General features: G+C 43.9%; 1 protein-coding gene across 1 annotated transcript in view; it reads left to right on the forward strand.

The window, feature by feature from the left end:
* Positions 1-1,919: 1,919 nt before the first annotated feature.
* The window catches only part of ERBB3 (erb-b2 receptor tyrosine kinase 3), a 160,289-nt gene continuing 142,033 nt past the window's right edge, over positions 1,920-20,175 (forward strand). The window contains exon 1 of the mRNA XM_068267621.1: positions 1,920-2,109. Within this exon, the coding sequence (XP_068123722.1) occupies positions 2,028-2,109 (82 nt within the window). The 5' untranslated portion in view covers positions 1,920-2,027. The remainder of the gene's footprint in view (positions 2,110-20,175) is intronic.

Below are 20,175 nucleotides of genomic sequence, written 5' to 3' on the forward strand. Positions count from 1 at the left end.
TACAGTTTGCCACAGGGCCCCTTAAACCGGCCCTGCCCAGGTGGTGCCTAACCCCAAGACCCCCCTGTTGGTGCCTAACCCTACACCCCCCCTGGTGGTGCATAACCCTAAACCCCCCTTCCTGACCCCTAACCCTAAAACCCCCTTCACTGCAAATAATGTTAATACAAAAAGTGATACATTTCTAATATAATACATTTTAAAACGATAAGTTACAAAATTATAATCGTCAAATCGAATTTCAAAACGATATTTTTCAAAACACTAATTCTCAAAACGAAAAATTTTGTTTGGGTTGGTCCAGTGCCCACTATTTATCAGGCGCACAAATTTCTTCTTTGGGCGCCCAATAGCTGATATTTTGCATTAGTGCCCATGGGGCGCCCAAAGAGTCCATTAGCCCTAGGCTCCCAAATTTCTGGTTTTCTCTCCTGTGGCTGGCCCGATAATCAGAAAGCCCAGAGTTTGGCTATAGTGTAGCCAAACTCTGGTGCACTACTGCTCTCAGCCGCTAGTAACCACGCACCCACCGCCGTCCATGCAGAGTAAGGCTTTGTTCACATCTAAAATAAAAATCGCTGATGCCATCGATTTTCAATTTTTTTTGTGCGTTTTTTTCTCCCCCCGGTGCTTACCTGCGTGATTCGATTTTGTGTAAAGGGCTTTTCAAAGCGCTTTTGCAGAGCAATTTCTTTTTCACCTCCTGAAGCAAGTTAGGAAGTGAACTCTTTGACCCGGAAATGAATAACTACAATGTATTTATTCATCAAAGCGCGAATGCAATCGCTGCACAAAGCAATTTTGTGAGCGTTTTGCGCTTTTCCTATACCTTCCATTGCAGCAAAATCACTTTAAAGCTCAACACACACCATACAATCTTGGTTGTACAGATTTACCAAATCTATGTAGTATAGGCCAACAGATTGAAAATACCTTGAATGATTGTTTGGATAAGCTCTTATACTACATGAAAGTGGTAAGATTGAACAACCAAGATTGTATGGTGTGTGTTACATCCGATTTCGATTTTTAATCATTACTGCATGCTGCGTTTTTTTCCTCTGTATTTCTTTTGAATGCATTCGGGGAAAATCGAAATTGCAAATTGGTATCGGAATCGGAAAATGGATTTGAAAATGGTACAGGCAGCGCTTTGCTGAGTGGATCGGAAACGAACCGCTCAGATGTGAACTCTCTCATAGGGAATCATTGCACAAACGCTTTTTCTGGACGATTTTTCGCAGGCACTTAAAAAATTGCGAAAACGTCCTAGTTGTGAACAAGCGTAAGTGGAACTCCACTGCAGCTGTTTTTTTGGCCACCTCTAGTGCAGGCTTTATATTTCGGGCACATCCTTATATGTAAGAGGGGAAAGGGACAGTCACAGTCATATTACACAGGCTGTATTTTCATAGTGCCAGAACTGTTTTTATTTTCACATCAGCCAATGTTTTTCCTGCTTGGTGTTGGGATTATTATGGCATAACAGTCTCAGTACAGTTTATAGTTTTCAATTTTTCTGTAGTTAGCACTATTCTGCATTCCACACAAGAGCGTCCCAAGATTCGCAGTAAATATTAGTAATATTCGAAAGATACTGACAGAAAGCTCTTCCCTGATTTCGAGCAGAGTGACAGTGGAAAGTAACACAATGCAGTTTGTTTGACATCTAATTTAAATAATAAACTATGAAATAAAGTCTGTCAGCTTGTGTGGAACATGTCAGCAGCTAACGAGTTATGTAGCAACTCGCTCAGCCTGCAGGGGTGACGTCACCCAGGTAGAGTAGGTAGCTGGATTCTGGCTCGCAGTTCAAGCCATTGACGGCTCTTAGCCTATGAGACCGGGGATGGGCGTGGCCGCAGTGACTTTCTCTTGAATGAGGAATGTGGAGGAGACAAGTGCTGTCAGATAGCTCGCTGTGTCCCCGGCCGCTGACATTGCACTGGAATCTCTTGTGTGCCCGCGTGTAATGCCTGCCCTGCACTGCTGAGCCCTGATACGGAGCCATTCCTGAACTCCCCGGGATGGAGCGCGTGCTGGGAACTTGGACTTTCTTATTATTTGGGTGTCTTATTAGTGTTCTGGAATGTGTCACTGCTCAGAATGGTAAGTGACAGTCCTATGTCACTGCATGGGCCAACGTGCAGACACTGCTAGTCACTTCCCTGCTGGAATGTTATTGTATGGCCTTGTATTCTCAATTCACTAACATTCATAAACTTATTGAGACCTACCTGCCTAGTCTGGCACAAAGCCGATTGGATCTGTTTGAGTGATCTATACATGTGAGAACCATTCTGAATCTGGCACAGGACCTATTGGATCTATTTGAGTGATCTTTAGATGTGTGAATCATTTTGAATCTGGCTCAGGATTGATTGGATCTATTTTCGGTACAGGTCTGATTGGATCTATTTTCGGTACAGGTCTGATTGGATCTATTTTGACACAAGCCTGATTGGATCTATTTAGGTGATCTATAGATGTGTGGATTATTCTGAATCTGGCACATGGCAGATTGGATACATTTTGGCACATGGCTGATTGGATTTACCTGACTGATCTATGGCATCTATTTGGGTGATCTAAGCATGGATTCTGTTCCCGATCTAGTAGAAGTGTGCTGACAGAGGATCTGTGATTGTGGATCTATTTGGGTGATCTGAGAATGTGTGGATTCTATGCCTGATCTGGTAGAAGTGTGCTGAGAGAGGAGCTGTGATTGTGGATCTATTTGGGTGATCTGAGAATGTGTGGATTCTATTCCCGATCTGGTAGAAGTGTGCTGAGAGAGGAGCTGTGATCTGTGCGATCTATTTGGGTGATCTGAGAATGTGTGGATTCTATTCCCGATCTGGTAGAAGTGTGCTGAGAGAGGATCTGTGATTGTGGATCTATTTGGGTGATCTGAGAATGTGTGGATTCTATGCCTGATCTGGTAGAAGTGTGCTGAGAGAGGAGCTGGGATCTGTGCGATCTATTTGGGTGATCTGAGAATGTGTGGATTCTATTCCCGATCTGGTAGAAGTGTGCTGAGAGAGGATCTGTGATTGTGGATCTATTTGAGTGATCTGAGAATGTGTGGATTCTATTCCCGATCTGGTAGAAGTGTGCTGAGAGAGGATCTGTGATTGTGGATCTATTTGGGTGATCTGAGAATGTGTGGATTCTATTCCCGATCTGGTAGAAGTGTGCTGAGAGAGGAGCTGTGATCTGTGCAATCTATTTGGGTGATCTGAGAATGTGTGGATTCTATTCCCGATCTGGTAGAAGTGTGCTGAGAGAGGATCTGTGATTGTGGATCTATTTGGGTGATCTGAGAATGTGTGGATTCTATTCCCGATCTGGTAGAAGTGTGCTGAGAGAGGAGCTGTGATCTGTGATTGTGGATCTATTTGGGTGATCTGAAAATGTGTGGATTCTATTCCTGATCTGGTAGAAGTGTGCTGAGAGAGGATCTGTGATTGTGGATCTATTTGGGTGATCTGAGAATGTGTGGATTCTATTCCCGATCTGGTAGAAGTGTGCTGAGAGAGGAGCTGTGATTGCCTGTTGCCAGTGTAGGTAGCTCAGGACCCCTGACCAGGATCTGTCAGTGATGATGGTTAGGGGTGGAGAGGGCTTGCCAGGCAGAGGTCACCCAGTGGGCAGCCTCTTGTACACCAGTGAATAGGCGCTGCTGTGGTCTTGGCTCCTGCAAGCATGTAAATGCCTTTGAACTTGCTCTGGGGAGCAGTGGAACCTGTTCTCTCCTCAGGCTTTTCATGCGATTGTTTTCGCAATTTGCTCATTCTGAGTGACCCGGCGAAGCATTGTGTAAAGCAGTTTCGGGAAGGTGTGTCTTAAAGGTGCAGAGGGAAAAGTTTGGCTGCGCATTAGGCAGTGCTATTGCAGGTTTACCTATGTCATGCGTGTTTTATAGTGTGTGCAATGCTGTATGCCCTGCCATGCTACATCATGTAACCAATGCTTAGCCTCAGCACCATTTCACAAGTGTCTGTGGTTTGTAGATCAAAGAAAAATAAATATCTGTCTGCGACTGTTATTATAAGTAAGTGTTGGCAAAACCAAGAGACCTAGAAATAAACCTTGGAAACTGATGTTTGCCATGTTCATGTTGACAGTTTATGTTGATTGGAAGCCCTATAAAACCCTGCAGACAAATGAGTTATTATTGTAACAGTGTACTGTACAGCTTTATCACTCGAAATTAGGATAGGTTCACAGTGGGTGTTGCATTTCCTGTAACAGCAGGAACAAAACGGAAAAGCGGCGCTTCACGTTATCTACGCGCTATACAGCGCTGACATCTTCCACAGCGCTGTACAGAGTGTATTGTCTTGTCACTTGTGAATGAAAAGTATGCTTCACTGTTAAAGCACGCGCGTTGCAATAATGCACAACATGCAGTGCGATGGGATGTCATACGTGGTAATATAGCACCAGCTGCACTGTGAACATCGCAAAGGTGTTGCATCGCAGTGCAATGTTCTGTGCTACAATGCAGCCATTACATTGCACTGCACAGCACCACTGTAAACATATCCAGACTTGATAAAAATAAACAGCTAAAATAACAGCAAATTTCTGTGCAATCGGATAAAATTTTCCATCCTGCTTGGTTGTCAGAACTTGAATTTTCAGCCCAATATTCATCGCTTTTCATTGATCAAGCATCCAAAAGAGTATTCAATTCACCCTCAATTCGATTTAAGAATCAAATATAAGAGTTTATCAAACGTAAATATAGAGGATAAGTGTATGGCGACCATTACATAAAATCATTATGACACTCTCATCTGACTGGGGACCGCCAGGGGTTCTGTGATTGGTGCATGAGGGACACTAGTGTAATACTGGCCATACAATGGTCAATTACAGTATGATTGATCGACCAAACGATAATTGGAATTGATTCAAAATAAATGAATCGATGGAACAATAATAATTTTTTTGGCCATGCACTAGAGTCAATTTTTATTCCATTTCTGTCCTTTAATCGATTGGTTTCTGTGATCGATAATGTCATGTATGTCCGAATTGATCCATATAACAATCCTGTTGTGTGGAACGCCTAAATTGCTGAAAGAGCATGCGTTGAAAAAAAGATCGATTAGAGGTCAATCGAACACATAATTGAAAACACTCAATTCTTATTCCATTGACTGATATAACCCAACCTACTCGATTTATTTTAAAAATCCGATTGAATATCGGCCAATATGAATCGATTGGACATAAAATTGTGTACTGGTTTTTCATCCAATTTGATCATTTAATCTGTTTTAATAATCGTTTGACCAAAAAAAAATCAATAGTGTATGGCCACCTTAAAGGACAGCAGCTGCTCTGCAACCTTCACATGAAGTAAGAAAGAACACTACTTGCAAAGCTGTATTGGGAACCTTTTGTTTACTAAACTACACCTTAGTAATTTGATTTCCGTAGTACACGGAGTGAGGATGAAGCATAGGCAAGTCCCACAGATAAATCCAAACAGCTGTGGGAAAACAAGTCCTTTGTATGTCTCAGCGGAACAAATCTGCAAATGTAACCTCTTACCATGTAACATCCTGCGGGAAAGAATAATAAACTGATTGATTTCAATGAATACAGAGCTTTAATATCTTTCTTTAGAGAACGCCTTTAATGTAGCTGCTAATCGGTAAACTGTGATAAAGTTACATGGTAAAAGTGTAAAGGTGACAAGATCAGTATATTCCCTGGCACCTGAACCGTGTAACCAGGGCAGGGCCGAGGCAGAGGTGAGAGAGTCTCCAGCCTCAGGGGCGCAGTGTAGGAGGGGGCGCACAACTCACTCAACTATCATTCCCTTATTGTATTTGAAGCAAAGAGAAATAAGAAATGGGGGTACATGGCGTTGACTGCAAGCCAGATAACAAGAGATTAAGGTGTTGGGGGACCTGGGGCACCTCTTACTCTAATAGCAATCAGTGTGTGATTGGTGGGGTGGGAGGGATGGAGGGGCGTATTTTAGTGTCTCAGCCTTGGGTGCTGGAGGGCCTTGTCCCGGCTCTGCGTGTAACTCCCCTCTGTAGTGCCTGCAGTCACCCAGTGCTCACAAAACAGAGTGATGTGGCTACCACCAAAGCATTAAGACTTCAATCAGGCTTTTACTTCATTGCACAGGGAGGTACACTTTAATAAAACACATAAAACAAATTTAAACAACAACTCACATTGAGGGTCCATGCACACTGGACCCTGGCGGCAGAAAATCGCATGTAAGGTATTGCACTGACCCTGGGGTAAAGTGCACCGTAAATCCACTGCCACTACTGGCGTTACAGGTAGAAATGCCCATTCTCCTCTTCCGACCAAGGTTTCGGCCTTCCGCCATCATCAGGGAATAAGTTAAAGTGGTAAAGTTACATGGTAAAGGTGCCCTTACATCACGCGACTAGGTTGCCGATCGACTATCCGATTCAATAATTATTACTGAATCGGATGAAAATCAGTGCTGCTAAGAGCAAGCCCAATCGATGCAACCAATTTTGGACCGCAATTGGTTGAATGTATCCTCTAGATCGTAAGCTCGCAAGGGCAGGGACCTCCTCCTAGTGTTTCTCATACTGCTGTAATTTTAACATATGCATATGTACCAACTACACATCAACAATATATGTATTTGTATTTCTACTATTCAATGTCATGACTGTACAGTGTATTGTAGTTCTTATGTATATTTGTTCCCCATTATTTGTTTGTACTATGTACAGCGCTACGGAAGATGTTGGCGCTATATAAATAAAAATAATAATAATGTATCGATCAGACATGCTGGTTAATCTCGGGCCGATGTGGTCAATCGGATGCGCGGCGGTGGTAATAGCGCGAGATATAGTGTCAAACATAACGGAAATCCCTGGCTGCTGCCCCCCCCAGTGTAAATGTGTGTAAATGTACCCCCGCCCCCCCCCCTCCCCCCCATCCCCATGTGTGCATTCATACTTTACCTGTCCGCTGCGAAGGATGCGGGCCCAGTCATCTTCCGCTTCTTCTATTTGCGTCTCACACGCTGCTGGTGTCACATACGCACCACATGCTATACACCGGCAGCGCGTGAGTTGTAAATGTAGGAAGAGAATAGATTAATGGGCACCGCGATGGGCAACAGTGGACATGTAAAGTATAAATGCACACATAGGAGGCACATTTACACTACAGGGCAGTGATGGAGACAGTGGATGCGGCGCCAAAAGGCCAATTCCCAAGAGATTTCATGCTGAAATCAATAGAAAATTGGCCTGTGGTGTATGGGCTTACTACAGAGCTTTCTATGATTAGATACGATTAGAGAGAAATCTGTCTATTCGTCGAATCTTCCTATCATTGTATGAGAAGACAGCAGATTGTAAAAGTCAGCAAAGAACAGCAGCACAAAGTATTCTCTGCACTTTTTGTCTTCAGTGCCCTGAAGTCCTCTAGGCCCTACTGCTAACAGTACACACTATACAACTATAAAAAGATCCCTTTTTTGATAATGCTAAAGCTTATAATAGGATTTCTCTACACTTAGGCTACAGTATGTTCTCAGTGAGGTGTTGTATCGCACTGTAATTGTAAGTCTATGTAACATTCAGAGTGCATCCGGTGTGATGGGATCCAACAGAGTGCGGTATCCCATTGTGGAGCATGCAGTGTGTTACAGCATAACGCATGTGTTAGCAGAGGCAGTGAAGCACACTTTGCACGCAACGCCAGGCTCACATAACATACGATGGGACTTTTCCTGTGTGTTGTGTTGTATTCCGGTTTTACAAGGAACACAACACAGCTGCTCCCTGTGAACATAGCCTAAAGCTGAATACTCACCTCTCGACCCAGGAAGATGGATCCCAGCAACGTCCCACAACTGTGATCGCTCTCCGGTGTACCTTCCTGGTGGCAGGTATACGCGACGGGCATGAACAAGAGTTCAGGCGATCGTGGTACTTTGTGCTGGAGTGGTCGAGGATCTTAAAGATCCGATCTGCTTTATTGTAAAAAAAAAAGATGGCCATTTTTGTCGTTAAGCGTTGTTCGCGTAATCGCGCACCTGTACCCATGTCGTGAGATTGGAAAATGATCATTCAACAAATCACCCGTTGTCAGAAAACATCACTGGAAAAAGTGCGTAGTGGGTACGGGCTTTAAGGCCCCTATCAATTCTGATAGCTCATGGCAGTAAATTAACCACCTGTCAGATGCTCTTGTGCTCTGGTCAAGTGCTTCCTAGCACTCAATATGAATGGCGGAGAGAAGGCCACCATGCTATGTCACATGCTGCTCAGTTGCACCAATGCCCTGTAGTACAGAGTAGCAGAAACACATTCTACCCTAAATACTGTATCGGCTGAAGGCAACCCCATGTGTGCCATAGCATGTTGCCAGGCTGTATGTAGTGGTAGTGTTATGTGTTGTCTGTTGTGGAAGGACTATGTATGTTCCTTGAGTATTACAGGATTCTGAAGCAGTGGCACAGTTTCTGAACTGGCTGTAGAACCTTTAAAGAGGAACTCCAGTGAACATTTTACTGTTGGCAGGTGATGTAGCTGCTGCATGGTTTTTGCCAGTTGGACAGCTGTAACAGCTATTTTCCACAATGCAACAAGGTTCACAGACAGGAAACTGCCAAAAAAAGTACGTACTTTTCTTGTGGGAGGGGTTTATTGTAGGAGGGGTTTTACCACAATATTAGTCATACAGCGCCCCCTGATGGTCTGATTGTGAAAAGGAATAGATTTGTCACGTAAAAAGGGGTATCAGCTACTGATTGGGATAATGTTCAATTTTTGGTCGGAGTTTCTCCTTAAGTAATGTGCTGATCTTGGTGTTTCACAAATGTTTTACTTATCAAGCCAATTGGATGGGGTTTATTATTATTATTGACCAACATATTCCCTGACCTTGGGGATGAAAACATGCAAAGAAACCTTTGTGCTGCAGACGTTATGCAGACAGTGGGTTCCCCGCTGTCTTCTCATATCTTGTTATTGAAGTGAAGTAAAAAGTGAACCATATTTCATTAGTTATCAGGAGCTATGCTTGAGGCTGGGAGCACACATAACATAACTTGAAAGGCTGCGTTTTATGTCATGTTTTATATTAATGTGTGCGTTTTTTGTGTGTTTTTACTGCGTTTTAATGCATTTGCGTTTCCCATATACAAAACGCATATGAGTTTTAGATGCTTTTCCATGCGTTTTTATATTTCCAGTTAGGACAGGAAGCGGAAATACAGAAAAAAATATATATATTTTAAGGAAAATATGTATATGTTACGGCCAGAACCCGAAGTTTGGCCACTTCTAGTTCTGGCCGGCCACTTCGGGTTCTGGCCGGCCAATGCGCGAAGTGGCCGCTGCGCTGCGGCCAATGTTAGAAATGGATTGATTCCTCTCAGGTTAATGTATCTTCTGGCCGCAGCGCAGCGGCCAAACGTATCACAACTTAGTTAATTTATTGCAATTCAGCCGGCGGCAATGTAACAATTCAAGCCGCCGGCTTTTTCTCTGCACCTTTCTCTCCTTCCCCCCCCCCCCCCCCCCTCTCGCTCCTCTTCTATGGGCAGCCGGCGGGGACACGAGTGGCAGCCGGAGTCGTTCGTCGCGGCAGGGGAATCCTGCCGTTCTTGCAGAGCGGGTGCTGGCAGAAGCAATGTCTGCAGCCTCCCCGCTCTGCTGCCCTGGCGCCACGAACAACTCTCGGGGACACGCATGTCCCCGCCGGCTGCCCATAGAAGAGGAGCGAGAGGGGGGGGGGGGAGGAGAGAGAGGCGCAGAGAAAAAGCCGGCGGCTTGAATTGTTACATTGCCGCCGGCTGAATTGCAATAAATTCAGTTGTGATACGTTTGGCCGCTGCGCTGCGGCCAGAAGATACATTAACCTGAGAGGAATCAATCCATTTCTAACATTGGCCGCAGCGCAGCGGCCACTTCGCGCATTGGCCGGCCAGAACCCGAAGTGGCCGACCAGAACTAGAAGTGGCCAAACTTAGGGCTCTGGCCGTAACATATATAAAAACGCATGGAAAACACATGAAAAACGCATACCATTGCGTTCCCATTGATTTTCATTATTTACGTTTTCATGCGTATATGAATATTATGCAACAAAACCAGCGTTTTTAAAAACACAGGTTTGAAAACGCATAGAAAACGCATATGCATTTTTATATGTGTTTTTTCCTGCAGCCCATAGACTTCCATTAGCATAAAAAACGCAGCGTTTTACGCAAAGATAGCGTTTCTGCTATGTGTGCACCCAGCCTGAAGCTTTTTCTGAAGAAGGCAGGATCCCTTAGCTAAGCTTTTCAATGACTGTAGTTTGACTGCTTATTTAATTATCCTCCAGGTAGTAAAGTAAGGTACTTTTTCTTTTTAACAAATCATTTTATTGATTTTTTAAGGATTATAAACAACAAACAGCAGAACAGTTGTATGTCTGCACAACTTGCAAAAGAGAAATCCATAGGCTCAGTCACATTAAAAAAAAGTAAAAATAGAACATCATTAGGCGTACATATAATTAAGCCACCAGGACATTTGGGCACAGGGTAAAGCCAAAAAAGTCTCACCCTGCTCCTGCAAAAGTCCCGGCGGTGTCAAGTACTATTCCCCTTCCAGGTTGCCGTGGACAGTGGGGAAATAGGTACTTCGGCTTCCAGCTATCGCTGGTGGCCGAATTATGCTTTTTTTAATAGTAATTTGGACTCCATCTTTTGACGGCACCCAAATTACTGTTTAAGTGCCGCTTTGGCCGGAATTCCTATTACAGCTTATGACGGCGCTGGCTGCGCCAAAATCTCTGGCGCTGTTTTCACTTGCTTTGCATCAATAGATAGTTATTTTTGTAGCAGGATTGGGATTATAACCCCACAGCCTGCAGTGGAAATAGTTGTAGTTAATCCAGGACAACACTAGAGGCGTGTGCACATCACTGCTATTGCACAACCACTATTTCACTAACCTTTCTGCAACCCTCTCTATGGTGAGAAGTGAGGATAATAATTATTATAATTGCACTATGATTGTGACTCAATCCCGTGGGCAACAGTCTGTGGCCAAGTGCCATACAGAAACGTCACTGTATACTGGATGTATGTATATGGAGGCTTCCATATTTATTTACTGTAAACTATACTAGTTTTCTGGCAGTCATGCTGATCTTTGGCTGCAGTAGTGTCCAAATCACTCACCTAAAACAAACATGCGGAAAATCTTGACATTTTTTGTCAGAAACATCAGATCTGCATATGCTTGTCTATGGCTAAAAATATTAGAGACAGAGGATCAACAGGACTGTCAGGCAACTGGTATTGTTTACAAAGAAATAAATAAGGCAGCCCCCATATCCCTCTCACTTCAGTTTCCCTTTAAAGGACACCAAGGTAAAAATAAACAAATGAAATAAACAACTGTATCTATCCTCCTTTTTCTAAAATGACCTTTTAAGATATTGCACAGTTTCATTCTAAATTTAAATCTACTTTTTAAGTTTTTAATGTATTATTGTTTTTGCTCAATGACACATTCATTGAAGTATGCCAGAGCTAAAATCTATGAACTATTGACCCTTTGTATCTCTTTCCTGCTCTAAGAAGCTATTTTCTGATAGGAAAGTGTTTTATAGTTGTAATTTCTTATCAGTGAGGGTCACACTGTAATCTGACCCAGTCCTGAGTCAGACAGGAACTGCCTCTTATATACCTGATGTTTAACTCTTTCAGGCAGAGAAAGAAAAAAAAGGAACACAGCATAGTTATTAGTGTGCTTGGCACTGTACATACACATGTCTATCTCGTCATGTCACATGTCACCTCGGGTATCCTTTAAGGCAACAGATTCATTGACCTCCTCAAGTATTTATTAATTGTGCATTGCTGCCTACCTGGGATGTACCTATCTATCCCTCTGGGATGTACCTATCTATCCCTCTGGGATGTACCTATCTATCCCTCTGGGATGTACCTATCTATCCCTCTGGGATGTACCTATCTATCCCTGAACATGACCACAACAGTGTCTAGGTTTCCAGTGCAATACATGCCGGTAAACAGATTTGAACTGCTTGAAGTTCTATTATATCCGAGATTACTATATCCAGCGCTACCCCTGCATACTTATTATAGCACTTGGCCTGGACCTAGACACTTAGTTTACTATAACCAGAGGTACAACATCCAAGTTTACTATAGCTAGATTGTACTGTATAAAGTAGAATTGGGTCTCTGGTGATATCTTGTGTTTTGCTCCATTTCGCAGCCTCATGGGACACACTGTTTACAGTCTACCTTTGATACAAAAGCCAAGCTGCTGTGCGCAGTGCTTTCTGATTGCTGTCACTTATTCAGGTCACAGTTCCTTTCTTTCTATGCTGAAAAGCAGTATAAATGCAGGCTGCAGTGCAGAGTTACAGCCCCACACTAAGCACTAAGGTTTCCCTAGACCTGTTTAGGCTCTCAGTGGCAGAATTTGTGTTTTGTCTGTGTAAACACTTTGAATAGCTAATGTCAAATAGATCACTTTGAGGCCTCTTTTACACTTGAAGGCTAAGCATATGTTGTATCACTCTATTTTCCCGCAAGGAGCTGCAAAAGAAATGAAAGTCTATGGAAACTTTTACACTCATTGTGGTGTCCTGCGGTGCACTGGAAGTATCTGAGTTGACACAAGGGCAACAGGGCAACAGCACATTACTGCAAGCTTATTAATGCACGGTGCTTTGGGTAATGGAAGTCTATGTGCGATGTACTATGTGTGAACGACAGCGCTGTGTGTTGCATATGTGGACTGATGGCAATACCAGTGCGTACTTCCTGTCTAGCAGGGACTATGTCACTGAGTGGGGGGGGGGGGGGTCATGCATAGGACCCTGCCAGCGCACTCTGCCGCAGGATCAGATGTTTGTCACTTTTTGCATTGCAGTGGTGTAAGGATCCCTCCTGTAACGTATTCTGTCCGTTGCAGTGGAGCTGCAAACGGACAGTTCTGGCTTATCTGCTTGCATTCGGTTGTGCATTCGCAATAAGTCTCATTGTCATTTGCAATCGCTCTGCAGTTCTGGGCAGCTCAGGATGCTGTCATCATTCCACCAATTGTTGTTGCAGCTGAGCTGTGGCCAGATAGCCCTGGATTTCCTGCATGCATGTTGTTACATAATACTGCATGTGTTTCTTATGGGAGTCCTTTGCATTCACAGCCAGCTAGCAAATGGTAATCAAGCCAACTCAGGGTTGAGTGATTACCATTCAGCTGTGTGGAAATTTGCATACTTGCATCCATTGGCTGATGCCGGTTTAAAAGTCTGCCTCCCATTTTAGACCCTGCCCGTCATAGCAGTCACTACGCTGGTCTGCTGGGCACCTTGTTACTCTGTATAGTTCTGTTGTTGTAGTTCTATGCAACCTTATTACTTGTGCTTTAGCTAGTTTCTTGATAAATATATATGCAGACTTGCTAATATATATTTATCCGTTAGTTGAGCCGTTTGTTATTTTTCTTATTATTGTGTATTGCCTAGTTCCATGCCTGATGGACGTTCGCTGCATCCGCCGTGGGTCAGTGAAGTCCACTATCCTGATAGCTTGGATTCTGCCATCACCATGTTAGTGACTGGTAGTATTCCTGCTACTCTAGTTTCTGGGAACGTAACTATAGGCTGCGGTTGCTATTAGTTACTGCGGTTGCTATTAGGACGACTATCCTGTAGTCTTGCCTGGGTGGATGCTTGCTGGTGACTGTTGTTAGCCTGCTTGCTTTGCTTCTGTGGACGTGACTGTGAGCTGCGGTTGCTACTAGTTACGCTCCAATCTATATTCCTGTCTTGTACCTGTCTGAATGCTTGCTATTGCTAAGGCAGCGCAACATCGCACTGCACTGCCATTGTGTTTTATTTGTAGCGATATCGGAAGCCCAGAGCTGCAGTTGCTCTGGGCAGCCTGTGTAGCCTCTTCCATTATTCAGCTACCAGCCTTGTTGCTCTCGGTGGTCAAAGTATAACCCCCAAGCATTACAAGTGGGATGCGGCAGGAGTATCGCATCCCCACCGCAAATACAACAAAATTTGTATGCAAATACTGTATATGCAGCTTGAGAAAATGGACCAGTCGATTGCCACCTTGGCACAACTGGTTCATTTTCAAGTTGCATAAAGTTGCTTCCAAAATTGTAATAATCCTGAATAAACGTGGAATTATTTGGATCTCATTTGACCACCCTTAGTAAGTGGCAGCGGCAGCCCCCTCCCACAGAGTTTGAAACCACTCCCTGTACTCTTCTGGTCATGTGATTACATTTTCAAGATATGATTTTTAGCTGCAGGTACCTCAGTGTACAAAAAAAGATATTGTTTTATTACTCTAATTTCTACGCTGTTAGGGGGTATTGTTAGATCTGTTCTTTGAGATAGGTTTTAAATTACAACCTGCCAATTGTACCATACAAGTAGGCTTTTTCATGTGAGAATACTGTAGCCTAAGGATTATTTTCAGCCAATCGAGTCCCAAGGTACAGTTTTGATATATGTTTTCTTTCTTATGAGTCTCTACATTTGACACACAAAGGGACGGTTAAGTGACTTTATTTTTATGCAATTAGTGAAGTAATCCGAGCAGAGGTGAGGGAAGCTGTAGCAGGTGTAACAGGTTTGAAGTGAACTTCTCTGTCACCTTAGGCAACATTCTCACTTCAGGCAGATGGGATTTCTAACCCTCAGTATTGCTGATGCTAATGATGTGTAGTCTACATATCTTAAGAAACCTGTTTTCAAGATATATGGAAGCTTCCGTCGCTAACTTCACTTCTGAGAAATGTTATTTACTGGTCTGATCATTTGGCTTCAGCTTTGTGATTCACTGACGAAGCATGGAACAGTGGCGTAGCAATATGGGATGCAAAGGTTGTGACCGCACTGGGACCCCTGGACAAGAGGTCCCTGCTTCATCCATCTTATTTTAAATTCATAGGTGCTATGCTGGAATGAACACCTCTATATGTGGATTGACTAGCGGTAGTCCTTAAAGGGAACTTACCTGGAGCTTCTACTGGCCCCCTGCGTTCCCCCTGTGCCCACACCAGTACTCAATGATCCTCCGGTCCCCCGCCATGGCTGAGTTTCAATTCTGCCAGTCGATGGCCACTGCACCTGCGTGGCCCTGACTGTGTGCGTCCTCACATCCCCGGGAGCATCCTGCGCATGCCCAGTAGAGATTTTCTTGTACTGCCCATGCGCAGGACGTTCCCGACAATGGGAGCATGAACGAGGACGTGCATGGCCAGGGATGCGCAGGCGTTATCAACTGCCTCATTCAGCAACATCGAAACTGAGCCACGGCGGGTGACCGGAGGATCATTGAGTTGATTGCAGGGGCTGGTAGAAGCCCCAAGTAAGTTAAACTCTTTCTTTCTGCATTAGTTTAGGTTCCCTATGTTTCCTTAGTATAATTACACCTCTCTGACACTGCAGCTGTCCTTGTTCGGTTTAGCCATATGAATACAGTGGTTGGGAACCCATGTAAATTCACACTGGGGCCCCAAGCACCTTGTTATGCCACAGTCAGGAACTCACAGAGCTGTAGAACATGCTAACAGGACACGAGAGTAATAGAGTCCATAGGCTGGATGCACAAAGGGGGGGTAAATGTTACCGATACTAACAACAGGGAAGCATTGCCCATTACTGTATTAGTGCCATGTGTGTTGCTGGCATAATGCGTGCGTTGCTATGGTAATGTGTGTGTTACACCGGTAACGTGTGTGGTGCTAATAGTGTAACAGGCAGTGTTCCCCTGGTAAAATTGCTGAAAATGTATCAGCCTTTTGTGCATCAAACAAAACAAACAAACAAACAAACACAGAACATTTATATCGCGCTTTTCTCCTGGCGGACTCAAAGCGCCAGAGCTGCAGCCACTAGGACGCGCTCTATAGGCAGTAGCAGTGTTGGGGAGACTGGCCCAAGGTCTCCTACCGAATAGGTGCTGGCTTACTGAACAGGCAGAGCCGAGATTCGAACCCTGGTCTCCTGTGTCAGAGGCAGAGCCCTTAACCATTACTCCATTCAGCATCAGGTCCCATCATATTGGAGGGTTCGTAGGACACTTTTAAAGTGACCCTATAATGGATGCATGTATGTGAATCCACTATGATTGTCTGAAAAAGAAGCGTTATTAAAAGCAGGATTGTATTATTTTGTATTTTGTATAATGTATTGTTACAGCAGCATAGTGGTGTAGTGGTTAGCTCTCTTGCCTTGCAGCGCTGGGTCCCTGGTTTGAATCCCAGCCAGGGCACTATCTGTGTGGAGTTTGTATGTTCTCCCTGTGTCTGTGTGGGTTTCCAGTGGGAACTCTGGTTTCCTCCCACATCCCAAAAACATAGCAATAAGTTAATTGGTTTCACCCTAGATTACAATAACTATATGATATAGACATATGACTATGATAGGGATTAGTGACAGGACAATATACTCTGTACAGTACTGTGGAAGATCTCAGTGCTATATAAACAATAATAATATGCTGCATTTTTGAAGCAGGCCAAATGAGCATCGATTTTCTCGTTCGATTTTCATCAGATTCAATAATTCGGATGGAATCTGTGGGGAATATATTACACGATTTCTAACGAAAATCTATTGAACTTATTAATTGGAGGCAAAATCTCCTTGATTGAGGGAAAAGAATTTTCCTGTCCTGTATACTGGTAAAAATAAGAAACAACATGTTTCAGGAGACTTTCTCCTTTCCTCAGGCAAACCCTGTGACCGCTACGTTCTAATCGCACAGCCATCTGCACTTTGTGCAAGTGTGAACAAGGCCTAAGAAACTTAAAGAGGGCCTCCAGAGAAAATAATGTAATAAAAAAAGTGCTTCATTTTTACAATAATTATGTATAAATGATTTAGTCAGTGTTTGCCCATTGTAAAAATCTTTCCTCTCCCTGATTTACATTCTGAAATTGTCACATGGTGACATTTTTACTGCTGGCAGGTGAGGTCAGTGGAAGGAGATGTTGCTCGCATTTTTGGCAGTTGTAAACAGCTGTTATTTCCTACAATGCAGCAAGGCTCCCATAGTGTGATGTCAGCACCATGGTCCTGACATCACGCTGTGGGAGGGGTTTCACCACAATATCAGCCATACAGCGCCCCCTGATGCTCCGTTTGTGAAAAGGAAAAGATTTCTCATGGGAAAGGGGGTATCAGCTACTGATTGGGATGAAATTCAATTCTTGGTTACGGTTTCTCATTAAACTACATTTCTGCAGGAAAAAATTTTTTCCCATAATTCCACAACAGCTGGTCAGATGACTAAAGTGACGTGGTGGAACATGTGATCTTTGCCTGATCCTCCTCTGTAGCAGAGATCAGGTGGCTCATGGGCCTAACGGGCCTAGAGGTTTCTTCAGGAATGCTGGCTTTTTGTGCACTTTAATGAGGAACTTTAACCCCGGATCGAACTTCATCCCAATCAGTAGACAATACTTTCTTTCCCACAGGAAATCTTTACCCTGTCTTGGATAAATCATCACAGATGTCGGTGTGGCTGATATTGAGGTGAAACCCCTCCCATGGCCATGACAGCTTCCTGTTTGTTAAACTCATTCATCGTGGGCGATAGAGTTCCTTTTTAAATGCACCCATACCATAAATAATCATTTAAAATAAAAACCTAAAAATGAATAAATGATAGCAACAAGAATCTGCCTGGCAGTGAAAGAGGGATTTTTTGAGTTGATTCTTCAGTATTTAGCATCAACAACACTTCCAACTGCAAAGCCTGAACTCCTGGGCATGTCTGTGGATGCTGGGACAGCTGGTAACAGGAAGTCTTTCCAGAGAATGCTGATTTGCATATTTACATCATTTAGTAAATGACACATCCCCATCACTATTTCTCTTTCTACAATTACACGCTGGCTGGTTTATTTAGAGAGCTCCCAGTCTAAGCTTGGGCCGTGGGGGTACTTCAATGAAATGCTTAGCATTAGTTGGGAAACTCCAAGCAAGCAGGTCTCTCTAAAATGGGCATTGACTTTCCGGGTAAATACAGCTTATACATGGTTGACCTGTGCATGAAAGCTCAGACACTGGCTTGTGAAGTATCACATGACCTCTGCTGACATAGAACGCCCACCCGTTGGCACAACTTCTTCAGCTCACTGGATCTCAACAGCATGGGGGTGGATATTCATGACAACTAAGGAGAATGTCCTTTCTACTCCAAAATAGAACAAGATTATTATATGTATTTGCATATTTCTTTCAACAGATTTATAAATCAGGCCCTATATGTTATTTCATTTTTGTAAGGGTTTCAAGGGAGAAAGAACATTGGAGAATGTGTGATCCTGCACACCTGGCCTGCACTTAATGGAAATTGAGCCCATATCTGGGTTTTATTAGATTGTAGGGTGGGTTGTTGAGAGATTGCTGAGATAAAGAACAACTGACCTGAGAGGGATATGGAGGCTGCCATATTTATTTCCTTTTAAACAATACCAGTTGCCTGGTGTCCTGTTGATCTTTAATGCATCAGTAGTGTCTGAATCACACTCCTGAAACAAGTGCAGTCAAACAACTGAATCTGCATGCTTGTTAAGGGTAACAAGAGTTTGCTTTCTTAAAACAGAAAGAATTTGCGATAATTCAGGTTGGAGTGAGCTTGAGATGTCTCCCAGTGCATCACTGCTAAATATATGCAAATTAACCATTGTTACCCTTAGAAGCTAAACACACCTTCAGAACCACTGAAATGCAATGATGTGTCAGCTTGTTAATTTCTACAGAGCCATAATAATCCAACATGCATACAGTTTGGGATTGTTTGATCCTCATCAGTGCATGGCATGGATTAATTTGGCTCTATGGAGTAAGGCTTGTAACACTGAGAGGTTCAGACTAACCAGCAAGCAGTTCTGGTTCACCATGAGCTTGCTGGTTAGTCTGAACGTTGTTAAGGGTCTTGACTAAAAGTATTGAGGCAGAGGATCAGCAGGACAGCCAGGCAATGTGCATTGTTTAAATAGAAATGAATATGGCAGCCTCCATATCCCTCTCCAGTCAGTTGTTCTTTAACCAGCTGAGCGGTCTGGACGAGCTTAGCTCATCCAACACCGCCAGAGGCTGCCGCTCAGGCCCTGCTGGGCCGATTTTCACCAAATAAAAAGCAGCACACGCAGCCGGCACTTTGCCAGCCGCGTGTGCTGCCTGATCGCCGCTGCAGCGCGGCGATCCGCCGCGTGCAGCGCGCGAAAGAGGGTCCCCCCAGCCGCCCGAGCCCAGCGTAGCCGGAACAAACAGTTCCGGCCAGCGCTAAGAGCTGGATCGGAGGCGGCTGACGTCCATGACGTCACTCCGCTCGTCGCCATGGCGACGAGGTAAGCGAAACACGGAAGGCCGCTTATTGCGGCCTTCCGTGTTACTTCTGGCCGCCGGAGGCGATCGGAAGAACGCCTCCGGAGCGCCCTCTAGTGGGCTTTCATGCAGCCAACTTTCAGTTGGCTGCATGAAATAGTTTTTTTTTTATTTAAAAAAAACCCTCCCGCAGCCACCCTGGCGATTTAATCAGAACGCCAGGGTGGTTAAAGTGTACCCGAGGCGATATGTGACATGATGAGATAAACATGTGTATGTACAGTGCAGAACACATTAATGACCAGGCTGTTTTACTTGTTTTATTTTGCTACCTGAAAGAGTACATTTCTAGGCATGGCAGTGACAGCTTCTGTCTTGTCGGGAATATAGTAAACATCACTGATAAGAAGATTACAGCCAAAAAAGTTTTCCTGGCAGAATACAACTTCTGAGGGAAGGGGAGAGATAAAATACATGAACTATTGACCTGTTTCTAACTCTGGTGCACTTAATAGGCTGCCACTAATTAGCTAAGATGAGCTTGGGGCCCCCTGTGCGAGTTTTACATAGGGCCCCAAGCACTCTATGGACATGAAGCCCCATAACCTACCAAGGACAGTTTCAATATTAGAGTAAGGAAACACGCAACGGCACAGGACGGGCATGAATGGGAGGTCAAACAATCACGGCACTTTGCACACCACAAAATGTGTTTCGGTTATTCACACGCAGGTAGCCACGACGTGAGATTGCAGAAATGATCTCTTGCCATGCAGAAAAATTGTCATCAAAAAAATTGTGCAAAAAGTCACG

This window comes from Hyperolius riggenbachi, chromosome 2 (genome assembly GCF_040937935.1).
Source record: "Hyperolius riggenbachi isolate aHypRig1 chromosome 2, aHypRig1.pri, whole genome shotgun sequence".
NCBI lineage: Eukaryota > Metazoa > Chordata > Amphibia > Anura > Hyperoliidae > Hyperolius > Hyperolius riggenbachi.